This window comes from Aethalodelphis obliquidens, unplaced genomic scaffold (assembly GCF_003676395.1).
Source record: "Aethalodelphis obliquidens isolate GAN/ISIS:26980383/991018 unplaced genomic scaffold, ASM367639v1 scaffold73, whole genome shotgun sequence".
Lineage (NCBI taxonomy): Eukaryota > Metazoa > Chordata > Mammalia > Artiodactyla > Delphinidae > Aethalodelphis > Aethalodelphis obliquidens.
This window is the reverse complement of record NW_020838017.1, coordinates 4,525,350-4,547,711: the sequence shown is the minus strand read 5'-3', so window position 1 is coordinate 4,547,711 and position 22,362 is coordinate 4,525,350. Positions and strand designations below refer to the sequence as shown.

The 22,362-nt window shown below is 41.6% G+C and overlaps 1 protein-coding gene across 15 annotated transcripts in view; it reads left to right on the top strand.

Annotated features, from left to right (window-relative positions):
• Window positions 1–22,362, top strand: part of FAM13C (family with sequence similarity 13 member C) — a 149,000-nt gene that overhangs the window by 107,523 nt on the left and 19,115 nt on the right. For all 15 annotated transcript variants that reach the window (XR_003429777.1, XR_003429776.1, XM_027091897.1 and 12 more), the window contains 3 exons: window positions 15,260–15,470; window positions 16,809–16,947; window positions 21,835–21,916. Coding sequence is in view for 13 of the 15 variants with exons in the window: in XM_027091897.1 (XP_026947698.1) it covers window positions 15,260–15,470; window positions 16,809–16,947; window positions 21,835–21,916 (432 nt within the window). In the remaining 2 variants the exon portion in view is untranslated. The remainder of the gene's footprint in view (window positions 1–15,259; window positions 15,471–16,808; window positions 16,948–21,834; window positions 21,917–22,362) is intronic.

Below are 22,362 nucleotides of genomic sequence, written 5' to 3'. Positions count from 1 at the left end.
TTTCTGTGATCCAGGCACTGTTCTAAGCACTTCGTAGCTATTCATTTAAATCGTTAAACCTGTGAAATAATACTATTCATAGTAAGGACACTGAGGCCTAGTGTGGCCCTCCTGGTGAGTGGTAAATTACTTCCCTGTGGATGCAGGTAGCCAGTTGGCTGTCCTTGTTGCCTGGTGAGCTCCTCTGCTCTGTTGGCCATTGTGTTTGGACGAGATACAAGTACAATCAGGTAGGAGCCAGTGTCAAGCCAGTTAGGGATTGGAGTCAGATTATTAGACAATGCCCTTCTTCTTCTACCAACCCCATATTCCACACCCTGTAAACAGCATACAAAACACATAGAGAAGTCCCAAGCCAAATACAAATTAACTTTTGAATTATCTGATGCTTTGTATAGCTTCACAAGTATCTGGCAAAGACTGTTTAATAAAATATTTGCTGCCTGTTGGATATGGAGGTACATATATAGATATATACACACACATAGACATATATGTGTATATATACATATTTTAACATGACTTTTATGTGTATGTGTCTTATTTTTTCCAAAGGTCAGTAATAGTTTTACGTTTTCTCATTCTGGATGGACGGGATTTTGAATAAACTTATTAACACATTCTTTATAAAATAGAAATATGTACTAAGTTTATGTAGGGATCACCCACACAAAAGAACCATCAATATATTCCATGTTAGGTGTCAAATGGCAGAAATGGGCAAATGGCTCCTTACAGAGGAGGCCTGTAGGCTGGATGCTGGATTTTCCAAAATGTAGGTGAATCTGAGATACGCCAGAGTCCTTCCAAGAGAGTTTATGAAAAAGAGAGTTTTCCACTTTGGGGTGTGTTTGTGTGTGTGTGCGTGTGCGTGTGTGTGCACGCACATGCACAAGTGCACACGTGCACTAGGCAAAAACAGCTCCTGCAAGTTTTCAAAGATAAAACCTATCCTGATGTTTTTGGCCTTTGCAGAGCTTATGAATAAGCAGTCTCGTTTAGCTAAACTGACTGCATGGGAATTGATGCAGGGAAAGTGAAGAAGTCCCAGCCCCGATTTTGGATCTTGGAATGCTTTATTTCGCCCATGTTTCACTGTAATTTTATTAAAAAAATATACCTTTGACACAATCTATAAACCACCTACTCTAGATGTTTTCAGGGACCTAAGGAGTTTCTTCATTTGGCAGGAATATTGCCAAAGTGATAAGCATTTCAAAGAGGCTTTCACAGTTCAATTTATGGGATAGTGTGGTCTCATTGTCTTCTAAGACACACTCTTCTAGGAAGGCCCTGCATTTTCTAGTCCACGTGTCACTCAGAAGGGAGAAATTTATGCTCATATTAGATCAGCTGTCCTTAACTCAGGGCCTGTGAATGGATTTCTTGAGTGATCTTTGAACACCTGGAAACTATAGTTTTGTGTGTGTGTGTGTGTGCATAAAGCCCTGATGATAGTGTGATTGCGTGGATTAGCACAGATGTCGTAAGTCTGTAAAAAGTTACAGTAACTTAAAAAAATTCTTTTTCTCTTAAAGTCTAGAATCTAGCCCTGGGCCTTAGATGTCTATAAATATTGGATTATTAATTGTTGATGTGAATATTTGGTATAAGAAGGACAAAATCCAACAAGGGATTTTTACAGGAATATCTGGATATAATGTGCTACTAATTAACCATTCAAAGCAAACATTCAGAAATATAACTTGTGATTTAAGTAGGTTTCAACCTTACTTTTGACTTGATTTAAGGCATGACTTAAGTAAAGTTGTTTAACTTTTCTTTAAACATCAAGGTTAGATTTTTAATTTTTTAATTTAATTTTTATTTTTTTGGGCCGTGCCACACGGCTTACAGGATCTTAGGTCCCCAGCCAGGGATTGAATCCAGGCCCTCGGCAGTGGAAGCGCCAAGTCCCTAACCACTGGACCACCAGGGAAGTCCCTGAAGTTGTTTAACTTTTGCAGGGGGAGTCTGAAATGCTGGTCTGAGCAAAGTACCGTATTCTCTATGTCTTGAGATCAAATATTGTGTTTTAACTTGAGTTTACAGGATACAAAGATTAGTCTCACCTAGTAAAATACCTGAGATGCTCCCTTGTTCTAGAAATCCAATTACAAACTGCACTTGCAGCAAGAGCAGGTCTTGTGGCACCCCGAAGGGACACTGTGTTCTAGAGAGCGTTCCTGAACCTGCCCGCACATCACAATTAACAGCAAGCTTTTATACCTGGGGATTTTCGGTCCTCATCTCTAGACCGTCTAGGGTTGGAAGTCCTGGAGTCTTTATATTTCGTAAACATTCTGGAGTATTGGGAGCCACTGTTTAAGTGGACAGTGTCTTGAATTAAGAGAGAAAGAAGGTCAGGTTCTCTTAGGTTTTCTTTGACTCAGTTTCATCAATGGAAAGAGCTCACAGACCACATGGACTTATACCTTAGGGTCTGTGACCAGTTGGCTCAGTCCATTCACTTCGGGAGAAAGGTGCTCAAGCTAGAGCTCGAGGTGGGCGGGCTGGGGACAGGGACAGATCTGAGGGATGTAGAGGGCTTTAGAGAAGAGCGACACAGAAGGTACCAGCTGCAAGGCAGCTTCGGGACTGTACAGAGGGTAACCAACTGCCCCAGTTTTAGCGCTAAAAATTCCACATGCTGGGAAGTCCTCAATTCCAGGCAATCCAGGACAGCTGGTCACCCTGCCTCTAGGTTGCAAACCGCATAATGCGAGATGGAAACCCACATGATAGTGAGGCTCAAATTCCTCTCACTGAATCAGCAGCCCTCTCTTACAGCTGAAGCAAATGTTTCCACCAGACATTAGTAAGCATCTATTCTGGTGGTGTTGATGGGAAAATGGAATGAGGATTGTCTTTTCACCAGATTGTCATTTTCAACGTATGTACAAGGACCATTTGACGTTGCTCCCCATGACTAAGCATAGTAACCCCTGTTCTGTCTGAGCACAGGTGATGGAATTTTTAGCAAAAGCTGTCACTGGAGATAACTGAAGACTTACTACTGTAAGTAATCATTCTAAAGCAATACCTAATTAATTATTTTATTATAAAATCTTGACTTTCACATTGAACTTTCCATTTGGGTAAAAGCCTTGTTGCTAACGTTGCTTGAAAGCACTAATGTAGTATATCTAGGTACAGTCTATAATTATTCCCATAAAGAATACTGTATGGTCTGTAGGTCTCTTCCTAAGGTTGAAGTTGAAATGGGGCAGACTCGAAGAGAGCCTGACCTTCTCTGTCGTATTTTAAGACACTGTCTACCTGTTCCCAATTACTTGGCAGTGCTTACTAAACGTACAGATATCTGGGCTCCCCACCCTAAGATGCAAAATTAAAAAAATTAAAATGTAGAGATGAGGCCTGAAACTTTCCACGTTTGAAAAGCTCCCCTTGATGATTCTGATGTTCAGGGAGATTCAGGAACACTTTGTAGAACTCAGTACCCTCCAAGGGCTCCACGAAAGGGGTTTTTGCTGCAGGTGCAGTTTATAATTGGGTTTCAGGAACAGGGAGCATCTCAGGTCTCCTACTAGGTGGGTCTGATCATCCTCATAATGTTTCATCCTATCTGGCAGCAGCCCCAGACAGTCTTTTAAAGTCAGTAAGAGGGAGTCTACATTACCTCAGCGTCAGAAGTACCCAGATTCCAAATGTCTTTTAGAAACTTTATACATTGAGTTTGTGTGTGTGTGTTATTTCTAAATCCTTCTTGAACCTTTTTATGTTTTTAGTATATAGCACTGGTTGCTTTAACTAGAAAATGGCTATCACTGTAGAAAGTAGTACTTCATCTTCTTGTCCTAAACTGGTTCCTTTAAAACAGCAGTCAGTGGTTTTCAACCTGGGTGTTTTTGTTGGTTTGTTTGTTGTTTTTGTTTTTTTGCCCCCTTCGGGACATTTGGCAATATCTGGAGACATTATTTTCTTGTCACAGCTGGAGTGTGAGTGCTACTGGCATCTAGTGGGTAGAGTCCAAGGGTGCTGGTAAACACCCTGCAATGTACAAGACACCCCTTGCCCCAACACTGCCGCAACAAATTGTTATCTGGTGCAAAATGTCAAGAGTGCCAAAGTTTAGAAACCGTGCTTTAAAGGTCTTTAAATGAATAATATCAACCTTAGCTAACAGTAACCTCTTCATTTGCACCAGGCATTGTTGCATGAATTTTCTTACTTTATGGCCATAACCACCCTAGGAGGAAGGTGCCATTATTATCCCCAGATGAAAGATGAGGAAATGAACTTAGGGAGTTAATGTAACTTGTGGGCGGTCCCACAGTACTGAGTGCTGGGGGGTTGGGAGGAAAGGGGAGGAGTTGGGGGAGTTTCCTCAATCAGACTCTGTGGTCTAAGTTTTTCACACGATATCATTTGCCATCCTGTCTAAATGTGAAGTCCACATGATTCTCATATTCTAGAATCTGAAATTAAGCCCAAAGACAGCCTATGTGCCCTCTGTATAACTAATAGGTTTTAAAGTCATTTTAAAAATCCATCCCTGACTTTGTTTTGTGAGACTGGAGGCATCTAGATTTGTAGTTGGTTAACCTATTGCAGCCCCTCTGTTCCTATAGTCATTTCAGCTCCTCTGATCTTAACCATCTCTAGGCCCCTGTGCCTTTCTTGATGTGTATTTCCCTGACCTGCATAGTGTTTTCCAGATGGAGTCGAGTAGTAGAATTTTGTTTGTAAATATGGGCACAGGTCCTATACTTTTGCAAAATGATACTATTGGGGGAAACTGGGCAAAGCGTACAAGCGATCTATTGTTTCTCACAACTACATGTGAAACTACAGTGATCTCAATAAAAGATGAATTAATACCTAAAAAATATGGGCAGCGGGAGTGTTTCATAAACTAGTTACAAAGTAATTATGCTTGTTGGATTGCTTTCCATACTCTTCCTAGAAATGTACCCTGTCTTCTAGACCTTTTTGTCATATCAATATAGTCTATAAGAGCTCCAAAAATCCCATTTCCCATAAAACTAATAGTCCAGTGCTTCTTGTGTGTTAAGTGTAGAAGGCTTAGTGTTGTCCAGCGGAAGAGCCTGCTGGCCCACAGTGAAGGTCACCTGCCGCTGTGGAGCCGCCTCATGGTTTGTGAGCCTCTTCTGTGGTTGCTTTGCATTTTACTCTTCGAAAAATACTAACGTCATCCACAAACTTAGACTTGGGACTCTATTTCCACTTCAGGGTTATTTCTGAAATGTGAAATAAGGTTAAGCCAGGATCCGTCTGCAAGGATTAGTACTGACACATCTGTCATCAGGATACTAATTCAGCTCTTTCTTTGGGGCATATTATTAAGTGAATTTTTTATCCATTACAAAACATTTAGCTCAATCGTCATTTGGTTTTGTTTTTAAATAACTCTTGGTACGAACACCATGCCATAGACTTCTTGAAAGCCCAAATAAATTATATTCATTGGCTCTGCTTTGTTCGGAGACATAGCTCTTTGTAGAACCTGATGTGCTCATTGGGTGATCTTGTACAGGTTATTTGACCCCTCTGCCACAGTTTCCTTTTCTTTAAAAAGGGAAAAAGGATAGTATCTACTTTTTAGGGTTGTTGTGAGGATGACATAGCATAATACCTATCAAGGTCTTAACACATCACCTGTGGTAAATGCTCAGTAAATGTCAGCCATCATTATTTTAAAAGCTGGGCATTCAGAGCTTATATGCCTTTCCTCCAGTTGATAATGCTTGCATTTGTCTTTAAATGTCTATTCTATCATAATTTCTAATGACTTTCAAGGTGTGGAGATGACATTTAGTACTGCTTATTCCCTAGGTCCTCTCTAGAGTCCTGCATTTGATTGACATTACACTAGTTCTCTTAAGCAAAAGGTATTTATAACAGTGATAATCTACAATGCTGATGGTGGAGTAACTACCTCTTATTAAAGGTGAAACTACATTTGTTACCATAAAATCTATCCTGTGCTAAACCTATGACATAACTTGGTTGGAAAAGATCTTTACTGTTAATAATTTTTCTCTGATGCTTTTATCGCCATCTTCATAGTTTCTGAAAGAGGGAGTTTCACATTAACCCCTTGTTTTCCAAAGAGAGCATTTTAAAAAATGATTTCAAAATTCATAGATGACAGTATAATTCTCTGATGCCATTTCTATAACTGCCTTATAAGGAAGGAACAATTCAATCCTGTGGCCTAAACCACCAGGTGATTATTAAAAAAATTTTTTTTAGTTCAGTTGTTAAGACAGGCCGAGGACCGTGGTGTCTGTATTGTCCTATTTGTCTTCGCCACACATTTTACAAAGGATTCTGAGTGTGAAGAGGCTCATCTGGCCAAGGACCTAATAGCTGTTAGTAAGTGGCATCTTGGACCAAGCCCAGGGCTCTGACTCCATAGCCCAGGCTTTTAACCAGTGGGCTTATAGACATGTTAGTTTTTTAATTAATAGATTTTATTTTTAAGAGGTTTTAGGTTTATAGAAAATCAAGCATACAGTACAGAGAGTTCTCATATGCGCACATAATTTCTCGTATATTACAGTCATTTAAATACCTTTCTTTCTGGTTATTCTTTCATGCTTATGAAGGAGGGTCTAGAAGTGATCAGACAGTTTGCCTAGATGCTCAGTGTCTGACACTGCTCTGAACAGCCCCCAGACCCAAAGTGGACAGCCTCTTCTGACTCTTCCAGGAACCTAGAATTACACTTTTCCACGTCTCTATGTGGAACTGCGGGTCCAACTTTTTCTGATTAATTTTTCCTTACTGACATTGAACGAGCCTGTGAAGATACGGCCTGCAGCAAAGGTTGGAATTTCTTTCCGTAGTCTTCCTGTTTGCTTTGTATGTAAGTTCCCTTTTGCTTTTCAAAGCACCTCTGCTCGTAAATGAAAAGCCTCTTTTGAAAATGGTCCTTGTTACCTTCCTAGCAGATTTTTCTCAGCTTTCCCGCTGAGGTGATCAGTTGCACAGGAATCAACTAGAAGACACGGAAAGTTGTTTGGGCTGAGAAATGATCACATCCCGGCACCCAGCCTTCTCTCTGTACCGGCAGGGTGCTTCTGAATCTTGGGCACTATCATGGGTGATATTTGCTCTTTCTTCCCCTTCCCCACCCTCACAGCCTAGCTGAGCACTCCGCTCCACTTTTGTGACACAGGGAGGGGAAAAGATGTTTTCAGAGATGAGACACCATCGGCCATTTATTTCCCTTGGTTACTTCTCAGTGGTTCTTCGACAGTGTGCATACAGGCAGAGAAGTTAAGTCTTGAATAATCAGAGGAAAGTGCAGACATTCATGTAGTCGCTCAGTAGATTTGTCTAGAAGATCATTTCTTCTTTTCTCCCCAAGGGGTGCATTTGGTTTGGTGCTGTGTAGAAACTGCTTCCAAAACGATGAATGATCCCTGCCTCATATGTGCTTCTCCAGAACAATGCAAAGAATAGACTTCTTCCCTTTCCCCATACAACAGAGATCTGGCGACCTGACCCTGTCCTCAGTGTGGCTCACACTACTGTAGCCCACAGCACGGTTCTGAGTTCTGGTAGAAGTCACTAACGCGTAAAGACCTCAGTCTGCCTCGGGCTAGAGGTTTGCTTCCGCCGCCTGTTTCCTGAGAACGAGCTCAGCCTTTGTCACCCTGCCTTCTCACCCACCCTCACCATCGTGGTGTCTCTGTTTTTCTTCTTCTTCCCCCACAGCTTTCGGGCTCCTAGTCTTTCTCACCCACTACCTTGCCGCGTTGTCTTCCTCTGTCTCCATTCAGTCTAGAGGTCTCTACACCCTCCTTTTCCCTTGGCACTGTACTTTGCTAAGCTAGTTTCCATGTGAAATGAAAGCATATTTAAGATAGTTATTAAATTTCATCTAGACACTTAAATTTATTGAATGTCACTATAATACTGAAAATTTGGGTGAGTTCAAATCGTTTACACCTCCCAAAATGAAACTGTGATCTTCCTTTGCTTGGGCCTTCGCTGATACTACCTTTTTTAAACTGGAGGTCATTTATTCCTTATTTCTACCATTGAGACAGCGAAAATACTTAAAAAGAACTGCAAAAGTCTCTTTATCAGAGTGCATAGACGTTATTATTGGACTTCTAAAATAATCAGTGACAGTGTACCCTGAAGATTTATGTCTTTATGTATTTCTGTGATTTAAATGTTACGTTTACTTGGCAAAAAGCGTTGCATATGTTAGAAATAATAGCAGTGACTCAAGAAAACAACATTCCAAAATTGTCTTTCCATAATTCTCTAGGGAACAGGAATGATAGTATTAAGTTTGTCTTAAGAACTACTCAAAAACCTAAAGCCTGGATCTCTATTTACTGATGGAAATTTAAATAGAAGATTGTAGTCAAAAATGCAGAGGCAAGGAATAAGTTTAGATCTGAGCTGAGGCTGCTTGATCCATGTAGCTTTCTGGTTTTTGGGAAGGATTTTGGAATTTCTCATTGCCCAGCTAACCCAGTGCTCTTACCTACCGGTTGTTCATTTTAATTGAAATCAGTACATTGGCTCCTTCAAAACAAAAATGGCACTCACCGTCTCAGTCCCTACTCCGGAAGGGGCGTTTAAACAGGGCAGTGTATGATGAGGTCGGACCCAGTTAGATTATGTCTCTTGAGCTGCACGCCTACACGTATATAGGGGCTATTGGGCACCTCCACCTGGATGACCAAAAGTGCCTCTTAACTCAGTGCATCCAGAACTGAACTCATTTCCCCCTTCGGCTCCCCTCTTTAATTCCCTAACTAGGTCAAAGGTACCACCATAAATATAAACAACACAGCTGTCATTTATTGATGAGTTATTATTATGGCCTCTCCCCCAGGCACTATATGAAGCCCTTGAGATTCCTTATCTTTTTAAAATCCTTCCTGCAGTTTGTTTATACTGATGTCATTTTCACTGAAACAGATGGGAGAACTGAGATTGAAAAAGATTGAATAATGGGTCCCAGGTCACACATCTGACAAAATTGGGACTTGAATCCAGGTGTTTCTGAAACTATAGCCCATGCTTTTTATTCTTGATGTCAGACTGCCTGTTGGGATCTGCAGGATACTTGCCATGGAGCCAACCCCTGTCTGCACGGTGACAAATTCCTCACCCCTCTAGCTCACTGATGTTTTGGTGGTCCTCCACAGAAGCTGGCACATAGAAGCCTGCTTGGAGTGCCAGCCTTGTCCCGCTCGGTGGCTCGGTTGGCCTCATCTATCAGAAATCCGTCTTCATCTGCTCTCATTCCTACCCACCCATCCTAACCTCAGAGATACTGCTTTCCTCTCAGTGGTCTCTGAGCAAGCAGGCCCATCTGTTTCCCCAGGCTTAGTTACTGGGATAACCTCAGGCTACCTGTATTCTCTCTCTTGTGAACTATTAGTGCCTTAGGTTAAATTCAACTTAAATTCAACACACCTACAACTAAATCCATTGTGTGTCCATCAGCTGTTTCTGAGCTGTTTTTCGGTTTTATCTTGGTGGCCCTGTTTGTGTGAGGCTGGCCGGGAACTCTGATGCTTGAGCCTCATTAAAATCATGTACGTGTTTCTGACTCATTTAGTTTTTAATACCGTCAAAGGCATGGTGTTGTAATACCATGGCATTTTGGAATGTATCTGAATGCTGCCTATGGGTCCACCATGATGGGTAAACCCAAAAGTGAAAATTAACAAACCCACAAGCCTGTGGCTAATTTGTGACTCATCTCAGCCGTCCATCTCAAATGGTTGCACATAGAGATTTATTTAAACTTTAAATCACTTAATTTATTCATTTACTTTTTAATTAAATTTTTTTATTAAAGTATAGTTGATTTACATTTGAATCACTTAAAAATTCACATTTGAAAATGTTTTTTTAAAATCTGACTGATTCATTTAACAGCTGTAATACAGCATCTGTTCCTGCCTGGGGTTGCACCCAGATCAGAAGTGGGCTCTGGCCTTCACACCTGAGGATAATGACTTCTCTAAGCTGTGGTCCCTATTGCTCAGTGAGTGGCCTGCTAGAAATACTCTCTGGGCCTCCAAGGTCGGAGTTGTGGAGTCTCCTACCACGGGCATTGGTCAAACCCTCCCTGACTTGCGGCGAGCCGCCTCCGACCAGCAGAATAACGAGTCGCCACACGCAAGATTCTTCTCGTATCACACTTTATTGGAGCACAGCTTGGTTGAAGAAAGATGGAAGGAAGACACCGCAATCCTATAGCAGTCTGCTTATATAGGGATTAAGAACATGTGTCGCTCTGTGATTGGCTTTCGCCGATGGTGCGATTTGTGAGCCAGCATCGGATAGGTCGCTACTTTAAAACCTCATTAGTATACTTAGCGCAAGCGCAGTGGCCACAGGAAGGATGACTCAGCTTACTTCAGCTTCCTGCCGCGTAGCAGTTAGCTGACCGCGCCCTACACTGACTGGAGCTCACGTAGTCATACCACCTTCCCTCCTGAAATTAAAACGCAGATCACATTGCTCCCAGCCTCCTGTGGTTATTATGAAGATTAAATACTTGGCAAAAACTCTTATTACAAGCTTGAGGACATAGTGACTCACTGCATAAGTATTAGATATGATTATTATTCTTACTTATTTATAAATAACTGGTAGGAGGTACAATACGTTGAGAGTGTATTGGTTCTCATTTCCCACTTAACCCCATAAGGACTCCTAGTGGAGTTGGTGGTCAGTAAGAGAAGATAATATTTCAACTTCCTTATGTTGATATTAATAATTGTTAAAATGATGGTTCTCATGGTTACCGATTTAGCAGTTTCTGCGCCTTATCTCAATGTTTCGCCAACTATACTCTACAGAGGATGCATGGGTGAACGTTGTTTTAATAGGAATTTATTTTAATGTGTATTAGTTGAAGAAATGTAACTAGCACATCAAATTTATGACTTCTTGGCCATTATTGCCTAAGATGAAGCTGACATTTGGGAAAACTGTAGGTTGAAATTAAGATTGTATTTAATATATAATCTTATACATATTATAAGGGGGGAGAGATAAATTAGGAATTTGGGAGTAACATATACACACTACTATATATAAAATAGATAAACAACAAGGACCTACTGTATAGCACGGGGGACTATACTCAATATTTTGTAATAACCTGTATGGGAAAAGAATCTGAAAAAGAATAACTGAATCACTGCTGTACACCTAAAACTAACACAACATTGTAAATCAGCTATACTTCAATAAAAAAGAACTTAAAACAAAGAAATTAAGATTATATATATACACATAAACACATATATACACACATAACATACATATATATTAAAAATAGGTTTATGTGGATATGGCAAAAATTTGTAGGGGATACAGTTTTCCTATTTCATCCTCCCTTAGTCTTGAGAGGCAGGGAGAGACCTCCCTTAGTCTTATTCTCCCCATTTTACAGATGAAGAAACTGGGGTTTAAAAAGGCCCATTTTTGCTCAAGTGCCTCTTAACAGGTGGTGGACCTGAGATTCAAATTCACAATCTTTGTTCTCTCTTGTTCTGCCCGTGGGGTTGTTTCTCACTTCTCTTCCGAGGAATGTATTTTTTTCCCCAAATTTTTATATTAACTTTTATTGGTTTTTTCTTCCTATACAATTAAGACATTCATTACAGAAATTGTAGAAAATACAAAGAAGGATAAAAGAAAACAATTTTTTTATTGTGGTAAGAACACTTAACATGAGATGTACATTCCTAACAACTTTTTACGTGTATAATACAGTACTGCTAACTAAAGGCATGAGGTTGTACAGCAGATCTCCTTTGACTTTCCTATCACAGCCCTGTCAGGTGGTCCAAACAAGGACACAGAGAGAGGTCAGTGAACTTGCTGGAGCCCCACAAGAAAGTATGAGCACCCCGAGCCCTGGCTCCCAGGCCCTCCCTCTAAAGCATAGTGCATCACAGCATGGGCTCTGGCAAGTTGCGCCTTTCTTTGGAAGAAAAAGCAGTGTGCTCCCAGGGTCCCATCAGAAGCCACCCGAGTTTAATATTGCCATAAGCTTCTCCCTGTTGGGGAGCAGGGTCTGTAAGTGGTGGCCTGGGCTCTGTTCCGAGGATGGCAGCAATGCTGGTTGGCTCTGAATCTACCCTGGTCTCTTCTGAGCAAAGATCTCAATAATCCTGTCTACACAAGTGCGCACACATAGGCATGCACCCACTGATTTAATTAAGCCACTTCTCGACTCAAATGGTTAGTTTAGACAAAGAGCTCAGGCATTACCAGATTACCAGGGTTTTTTTAACATTTTTTTTTTTTTTTTTTTGCGGTACGCAGGCGTCTCATTGTTGTGGGCTCTCCCGTTGCGGAGCACAGGCTCCAGATGCACAGGCTCAGCGGCCATGGCTCACAGGCCTAGCCGCTCCGTGGCATGTGGGATCTTTCCGGACCGGGGCACGAACCCGTGTCCCCTGCATCGTCAGGCGGACTCCCAACCACTGCGCCACCAGGGAAGCCCTAACACTTTTATTGGAGTATAATTGCTTTACAATGGTGTGTTAGTTTCTGCTTTATAACAAAGTGAATCAGCTATACATATACATATATCCCCATATCCCCTCCGTCTTGCATCTCCCTCCCACCCTCCCTATCCCACCCCTCTAGGTGGTCACAAAGTACTGAGCTGATCTCCCTGTGCTATGCGGCTGCTTCCCACTAGCTATCTGTTTTACATTTGGTAGTGTATATATGTCAATGCCACTCTCTCACTTTGTCCCAGCTTACCCTTCCCCCTCCCCATGTCAAGTCCATTCTCTATGTCTGCATCTTTATTCCTGTCCTGCCCCTTGGTTTTCCATAACCATTTTTCTTTTCTTTTTTTTTTTTTAGATTCCATATCTATGTGTTAGCATACGGTATCTGTTTTTCTCTTTCTGACTTCTTCACTCTGTATGACAGTCTCTAGGTCCATCCACCTCACTACAAATAACTCAATTTCGTTTCTTTTTAGGGCTGAGTAATATTCCATTGTATATATGTGCCACATCTTCTTTATCCATTCATCTGTCGATGGACACTTAGGTTGACTGTCACTTTTCAGCTGGTCACTTTGGGATCTTTCGGCCTCACTGCTTCCTTTCGTGGTGAATTGGGGGGAAGAAAGGTCAGGATGTTAGGCAGCACTGGTTTTTTGAGTGCCCACAAAAAGCAGATGCTGTGTAAATGGAGGTTTGCAGTTACTATTGCAATGGCGTTCATAGTGGCCTGTGATTCTGTGAAGTCATATCTTAGGTCTCTGTGGGTTTCCAAAGCTAAGCTCTTACATCCACATTAGTCATATGGCTAGGAACCCAAGTGCCCGCATTTTGTCATTATAAGACAGCACCAAGAGAAAATGAAAAGGATTAAGTTAAAGTTAAAATTAAAAGGAAAATTAAAAGGATTTAATTTTGACCCTGGCACCACAGATGAGCTGAAGAGAAGGACTCCAGTCTTTACAATTTCAACAAAAATGTGCTGGTCCCAGGTGCTTGTTAAAGATCTTTTTCTTTCCCATCATTATTACCAAAAGATGCTGCCCAGAAAAGGGTAACATGAATAAAATACATTTCTTCTTAGAGTCTAATGGTTTAAGAAAAGGGTTTGGTGAGGGACTCAGACACTTCCTGGTGGGTGTTGAAGGTCATTGTTAGTATATGCTGTCGTTTACTGGTTAGGAACGATCATTCGTGTTTCTTCTTAGGGCTCCCGCCACATGGCAGCGTTTTCTGGCTAAATTATTCTTAGCCAGGGTGTTGCCTGTGGCGAGCTGTGTCGGGCACACCAGCACACTTGCCTGTGGGCCTGGGCTTTGACATTCATCTGGCTCCAGCTTTCCCCAGTCTTCACCCCATCCGCTTCTGACCAGCCTCCGCTGCTGACAGAGGTGCTGTCCATCGGCTTCAAAGGCCCGATGGGAGGCACTGTCCACCCTCCCAGTCTACAGCGCAAAAGGGGAGAAGCCAACTGAAAACACAGAAGGACCTAATCAGAACTTTGATGTTACGCAAAGGAAATTGCATTTCAAGCTCTAGACAGCTCGAGCCATTCTAAACCTGATTAAGATTCATCCAGTACCAAATTGTGATAAATGTTATTTTGGAAAAGTGGATTGTCAGTATTTTCAGATTCATTTCTTCACCCAGAAAATCTGTGTGTTTTCCTCTTTCTTTAGGGTAGTCAGAATAAGAGAAAGCCTTGGGTCGTCCTCACTTGTTTGCTGGGCAAAATTGAGACGGTTTTGGCTGTTCCTTGAGTAGCTCTGTACAGCACGCCAGGATGGAGGGACTGTCACTCTGGCCACCGTCAGTCAGCGCCCCGACGTTTCTCATTCCCCTGCCCTCACCTCTGTAGCACAGGGGTGCCCACTTTCTGGACTGACCTGGTTGGGGAGCCAGTGAGCTCATATAAAAGGGGAATGATCACAGTGAGAATTCAGGCAGACAGCTGCCAGGCTGGGGAGAGGGTTTAGAGCAGGTTTTGTTGTTGGTTTTTGTTTTTGTCCCAAATAAAATGCTACATAAAATTTTGGAGAAGAAATAGAATCTTTCCTAATGCCACCATGCTTTGTAGTTGCTGTGTAGCTTCTTTGATCTTTTAGTGCATTTGTTTGTAGACATAAATGTATGCTGCTTATAGCAAATGGAATCATTACTGTTCTCCGTTGAAATGTGTGGTTTTCAGTTAGTATATTCAGAGCATCACTCCATATTGATGTTGAGTTCTCCATCATTTTTAATGAGTGCTGAGTAATTTTCTATCTGGGGACTCCTCACCCCTCTCTTCCTCCTTTGTTTTCTCTTCTCTTTTCCTCCCTATACCCTCCTCTCCCTTCCTTCACTGGCAATTCTGTTATAACTATTCTCCCTCATAATCTATCATCTTTTTCTCCAGTTCCATGTAATTGTTTTCTTTTTTTCACTCTAACATGTTGTTAGATACTCTCTGACATATGCAAATAATATGAAATAAAGAGAGGATTTTTGTAGTTTTGGACCATGCTGACTTCTGTAACTCAGACCGAAACAATCTCTGTTTCCATCTTTTGGTGTGTGTTGGCTTTGTAATATTTTCTGTCCAGATTCCGTGAGAACGAACATGACAGAATATTGAAAGGCTTTCATATCCCCAGAAGGAAGAAATGACAAAGAGGCAAGCCATTATAATGAATGTTTATAATCTTTGTTAAGAACATGACAGTCTCAAGCCCTCCGTCACTTCTAAGTCTCGATGGTTTATCTTGTTTCCTCAGACCCTGTGCCAGTGCACAAAGATGTGCAGAGTGAAGCGGACAGTGCACCAGAAGACCTCCAGTCTGTTGAGACTAGCAGGCTGCTCTATCACATCACTGATGGTGACAACCCGCTTCTGTCACCACGATGCTCCATCTTTAGCCAAAGCCAGAGATTCAACTTAGACCCTGAATCAGCCCCTTCTCCACCCAGCACTCAGCAGTTTATGATGTAAGAAAACCTTGTTTTGTTCTTGTCTTCATTTCATGCAGTTTTTAAAAATACTATTTACAGTACAACCCAGTACTTTTATAAATTCAGTGAAGTGTGTGTCTAAAATAGAGCAAACATGCCTACCAAAAGCAGCTGCAAGCCCTGAACAATAAATGGCAAAAAATCAGAGTACTTTCTAGTTAAGAATGCTGTTTCAGGCCTTCCTGAATCAGGAGGAGATGGTCTCGAGACACAGGCTGCCCTACGGCTCACGTGTCTGAACATTTTTGGTGAAATGACCAGAATCCTAAGTCTGTGTACATGCAAGTACCAGGAATTTTCGATGAGCTCCTAAGTATTCTTCCCATGTCCAGCAGTGGCCTCGATGGATGAATTGTAGCAATGCTTGTGAGTCGTACATCTCAATTTCTTCTTAGATTCTAGAAAAGTGGTAGCTTACAGTAGCTTCCCTAGACAAAAAAAATGTGAAACTATGTGTTCTTTTTTTTTAAGTTGCGTAAGTAGTTTTGATGCGTAGCTAAAATGAGTCTCCCTTGACCAAAAATACGTGCAGGGAATTCCTAGTTTCTCCTTAATAACTCCTGCTGTTACTCATGAGTTTATCTAGACCAGGGTTCATGGACTGTCTACTGGTGGACTTGAGGGATTTAGTGCATTATTACTGTTGTAAATTGTGTCAGGTGAGAAGGTGAACACGTTTTCTGGAGAGGGGGTCCATTCCTTTGATTAGATTCACAAAGGCTCTGTCGTAGAAAGAAGAGTTAACTACTCTTCTGAATCTTCCTTGAAATTGTTTTTAGGTGGGGCTCATGCAACTTATTGAGGATAACGGTACAGTAGGGCTCTCTCATTAGTCTGAAATTGGTATCCTCCAAGCTTTCCTAGACTAATATTCTGACGTTTGTAGACTAAAGTCCCTGATGACATTTGCCCATAATGGAGTTCTGTGATCAGGGATCTCCAGTAATGAGCAGATGCTACCATATTAGACTCATCAGATAATGAGCTGGCCTCCGGACTTCTCTGATAATCTAGGAAGCTTGGTTTGTAGACCAGCAGCAGTGTTTACTGGAAGACCATTTTTTAAAAATTTATATCATTAAAAATTTTTTTTATTGGAGTATAGTTGATTTATAATGTTGTATTAGTATGTGCTCTACAGCAAAGTGAGTCCGTTTTACATGTATCCACTCTTTTTCACATTCTTTTTCTCATATAGGCCATTACAGAGTATTGAGTAGAGTTCCCTGTGCTATACAGTAAGTCCTTATTAGTTACCTCTTTTATATATAGTACTGTTTTTGATGATTCTTTCCCTCTCTGGAATCATTGCAGGCCCCGAAGTTCTTCTCGGTGCAGCTGTGGTGATGGCAAAGAGCCACAGACCATTACCCAGCTCACCAAGCACATCCAGAGCCTGAAGCGGAAAATTCGGAAATTTGAAGAAAAATTTGAACAAGAAAAGAAATACCGGGTAAGGACCCTGTGGTTTGAAATGAGTGGTCTGTGTCAGAAATGCATGGGCTTTTCTGTCCTTCCTTTTTGAGTACATCTCTGTGCCAAGGGACAGCTCAGTTTCCATTGGCCAACCCAGGACCTATCATAAATTAAGTTTCCATCCTGGGTCTGTCTTGTTCTCACATGCTGTTAGCTGATCTCTACTAGGATAATTCCTAGTAGCAAATTACAACTCTAATTTCTAAACTGATCTGATTATTGATCTCTCCTTTTTTTTTTTTTTCTGAGGAACCTTCCTATCATTAGTGTTCCTAGGACTAAAATTTGGAAAGCTTTTGAATTATGGTCTTATTTTTTCTTTAGCCTTTTCTCATTTGTATTTGATAAGAACCTATTAAGGACTCAAAAGACAGAATCTCTCATTGTGGAACAGAATGAGGGAGAGTTGTCTTTGACAATAAAGTACTTTCTGGTTGATGGGTGAGGACCTATCACGTGACATCTATTCAGGCCACTCTTAAGAACAAACCCTGATCCCATCCTTTCCTGTCAGAGAGACAGCAGCCTTCTTGCTGGTACTGCAGTGTTACAATCATGAACCTTTCCTTTTCTTACTTAAGAAACAATAGAGTCAGAGGTAAGTGTCCTGATGGCCAATGCTAGTTTTATTTATTGTCTCTAATGGTGACCGTGGCATAGAGAAGAATCATATCCACGTAGAATTGCACAAAGATACTGGGTCTTTGGCAGAGGGTCCAGAGCAGCTTGTTATTAAAATAAATGAGACCAGGGAATGTCTCAAACATCTTAAAATATTTAAAGGCTCAGTAAGCTCTTGGTCCAGAGGCAATCTGCATGCAGGTCCCTGAAGTGTGGGTAAGTTCTGGGGAGGGAGGTGAGAGTAGGTAATATTCCACTCTCCTGTTCTTCCTGTCCTGTGTTGCCCACAGTGACTTCAAATTCACTAAAAGAGGGGTTTTATGGAGGGAGTTTTAGCTTTGCTAAAAATGGAAGAAAAATCAGATTGGCTTTCAAGTCAACCTTAAGGTGTGGAAGATTCTCCTCTTCCTTGAGGTCAGGCAGTCACAACTACTTACTGTCTTTTATAGAGTAGGAGGGTGCTCTACACATTGTGAGTACAGGCCTTCATTTTACAGATAAGGAGACAGAGGCCCAGCAAAGACTTATAACCTTCTTAAGGTGGTTGTGTTCTGTCAGCTCAGGCTTGGGGTGGTTGAGGATGAGTAGTTTTTGCAATGGAGAAGTACGAGTAAAATTCATTAAGTGTCCTCTGCAAGTTGAAAGCTCCAGATAGCCTGAGAGAAGTTGATTTTCCTTACTTGCTGCTGGAGTTTTATTGGATCTGTGATGCCCTCGTATTGGAATCTGTAGAGAAACAGGGGCTCCGTCCCCAGGGCCTATTAATATTTCTTATCTGGCAGTTCTTGAATCAGACTGGTCTGGATTTGAATCCGCACAGCCACTTAGGAACTCTGTGACTTTGGACTTGTTACTTTATCTTTCTGAGTCTCAGTTTGTCCATCTGTAAAGTGGAGTTAATATTAGTAGTGACTTCTTACGTTTGTGAGTATTAAAGGAGGGAGTGCATATGTAATGCTTTTTACAGTTTTGGCACAGAGGAAGTAAGTGGTCTTAGATATTATTAACTTTTTAGTCTGTTGGAGTGATATTTGAATAGGCTATCCCATGGCAACCTCTGCCTTGTCAAAAAATAAAGGAAAATTATAGACATTAATTTTCCATTGGATTTTTCTACCTGCAGCTGCAGACCCTGGATTACTTTTCTCAACTGTAACAGCCACCCAGCAGCTGAGTATCTTAGAAAAGAATTTCTCCTGGCACCTCCTGCCTTTGTCTGGAGAAGCTTTAGGGCCAGAGTAGACACGTGCCCGCACACTTAAACATGCAGATGGATGAATTTGGGAGCAGTAAAGGAAGAAGGCTTCATGGTCACTGCTTCTGTGTGTATGAAAGTCTTTGAAGTAATCAGAACCTTCCACGTCTCAGGAAACAGGGCTTCCCCTCACCCTTCCTGTCTGGGTGCCAGGCTGTGGTTAGAGGTTTGACATGTTAATGGGCTTTAATTGGTTGCTGTGTGTATGGCTTTCCTTCCCGGCAACCCGACGACGGGGTTAATAGCACCCGCTGCTAATTTTTGAATCCGAGCTGCTGGGCCTCCATGCTAGTCTGATGCCCTGGTATAATATACATCTTTCCTTCTCTATTGAATGCAACCATTTCACTTCATATCCAGAACTGTGTTTATTCCCTACAGTTGATTTTACATTTAACTATTGTTAGACTCATGGACTTAGAAAAGGCTGTTTCAGCCAGATGTTCACTTTCAGTAGAATTACAGAATCTTAGAATTAGAAGGGATCAGTTAGTCTTCTCTTATTTGACCATTGAAGAAACTGAGGCCCAGAGAAGGGAAGTAACCTTTCCAGGTTCATACAGCAAAGAATTGATGTAGCCAAGACAGCAACATAGGTCCTTTCATTCCTGATCCATAAATCTTTCTAAAGTGTCTTTTGAATCATCTTTGGCAGACCACAGATCTGGTCCAGTCGTACCCTCAGTTATGTGACTCATGAGCTCCATTTTAATTACACTGAACGAAATCTACACTGTGTAATTTTGGGGTGTATGGTCCTTGGGGCCTATTAAACTGAAATAGTTCAGATGTTAGAAGGCTTGAAGATCCACAGCTCGTATATAAAAACCTTCCATATGATCTGAGAGCTGCCGTCCCTGTGAGCTTGATTTAACCTCTTTTGAAAGCTCGCCCAAGAGCAGGGAAATACAAAATTCATTTCAGAAAATGATCTCAGGCTTTAAAACATTTTGTCAGAAAATTCAGCCTTCAATTTCTGTTAAGTCCTGTTTGCAGTAGTGAAAGCTTCTCTGATGGTCCTTGGCTTAGGGTCTTAGGTTTTCATTTTTGTTTTTAACAGTGTTTCAGAAGATTGCATTAACTGTGTGGAACATATCCAGTGAAAAAGATGTGTTCCAGAGAACAAGATGTGTTTTCAGATCAGAGTGAAGAATTCTGTGAGGATTTCGAGAAATCACATGTAAAACATTGACTGTTCATATAACCAGACTGTTACCCAAAGCCAAAGTACTAAACGTTATATCAGGGAAGTAGTCCAGTGCATCATTCTAGCAGACCACGGGTAGGACCAGGCACAGCAGTTTGGAGGTGTGCCCTCTGTGTCACTGTCCATGGTCCTGAAACCAGGGCTTCCCTACTGGAAACCAGAGTCTCCCTTCTGGGCTCCCCTAGGGGAAAAATCACTGTCATTTCCCCGCAGTGTTATTTTCCATCTTGATTTTAAACTGTATGGCTTTTATATCACTATAGAAGTGACAGAACCATGTCTTGTGTTTCACAATTAAAACATCTAATCCCATGTACATTTGATGATCCTCTTACACAAGCACTGTTTTTTCCTTCGAACTTGAGAGGAGCACACTCCTCTCCCTGTGTCTCTCTCTCACCAACATCTTGCTGATGTTATACGGATTTAATGGATTCTTAAACATGGCAGAGCCACTAGACTTGTCACTAACATTGTACACGTTTCTGGCTACTATTACAGTGTTTGTGATGTCTTCTTGAGCGTGCTTATATAGCTCTTTGTATATCCCCAATTCAAAGTAACCACTAATCTTCTTGAGCCTCCATTTAAGTTACCAGGGTGGCCTCAACTTGTTTAAGAAAGTTTCCTACTGACCTGTGGGGCTGGAGGCTAGGTATGTTTGGCTATTCTTCTCTCCCAGTTTCTCTTTCTGTAGAAAATTTACTTTTAGGCTCTGAAAAGAAATCCAGAAATTAAGGTGAATGATTTGTATGAACGGAGTCATATCCTTCTAAAAGTAAAACTATATTCTTATTGCCACATCCAAGTGCGATTAGCTACTAGGTAGGACATACATACCCCTACGTGTATGTTTGTTAGTGAAGACTTATTCACCATTCCTTTGAAGGTCTGGTAGTTAACCACTACTACTACTACTGCTATCACCTCTGCCAGTAATAATAACAATAACAATATTTTCAATTCTAGCTGACACCTCTATAGTGTTTAGCATGTGCCTGGAACTCTTTTCAGTGTTTTACGTATATTCACTAATTCATCCCTCACAGCAACCGTATGAGGGAGATGGTATTATAATCCTCATTTGGTAGACGAAACTGAGGCATGGAGAGGCTAAATAATTTGCCCAAGTCCATACTCATATAGTTAATTTCTACTTTAATGCTAGCCCAGTAGAATACTGAGTCTGTAAACAGGGAGAGCAGTGAAATCTGGGTATCCCCCTTACATACTGACTTCTCAGACTGTTGTCAGGTTTTAGAGATCCTGGGGTCTCCTTTCTTCAGCTTGGAGGATATGACTGATAGGAGCTAAAGCTTCCAGTTTATCAGTGTTCCCCAGGCAGGTTTTGGTCATAAGTCATGAGCAGAGGCAAGGGAGGAAGCGCTGGTTTGTATCAGTAGAGCCATCTACATCGATACAAAGAATGACCTGGCAATGGGGTGTTGGGTATGGGTAGCCCACAAGGTGATTGAGGGTTAGACTGTAGGGGGCACTGACATAGTTAGGACTATGTAAAAAATGCTAGGTGACCAGGTGTGTTTAGAAACAGTGTCCATGGCAAGGATGAAAGAGTGGAGGAGGTCAAGAATGTTCACTGTTTTTCAGAGGCAACTCCATCAACTGGAGGTATCACGCCTGAATCCCTCTCCCAGCTTTATATATTGCTGAACTACCTTCGTGTGCCTTAGCTGTTTAAAATTTTATTTTTCCTTTTCTCTCTTTCTTCGCTCCCTCCCTCCCTTTACCTCCTTCCATCCCCATTTTTCCCTCCCTTGCAGCCTTCACATGGTGACAAGACATCTAATCCTGAAGTCCTGAAATGGATGAATGATTTGGCTAAAGGTCGTAAACAGCTCAAAGGTAAATGCCAGCCAAGGGTCCCCTTTCTCAGGAAGGAAGCAGATAAAATCGTGATAATGTGCTCCAAGGAGTTCTTGATTCTCTTCCACCTGTGCCCTCTTTAAGCTTGTCTCCTGCCTAGATCAGAGGCCCCATCTTGAAATAAAGCGTCCTGGGTCCCCTTCATTGTTTGATCCCATTTAATACATCTCCTTGTGAAGAGACTGAGGAACTCCAGACTCCCAGGTGGAACGATTCACCTCAGTGCCAGGAACATTTCAACATGTGGAGTATTCATTTCCCTGGGTTATTGGCTTCTTGTCTGTTAGAAACGGAAGAGGCCTGAGCAATCATTTATGCCACACACCCCATTGCACAGATGAGGACATCTATGTCAAGAGAGGGGAAGGTGACGTAGCTGGGAGGTGGTGACCTAGGAGTAGAACTTGGTTCTCCTTCTTCCTAAT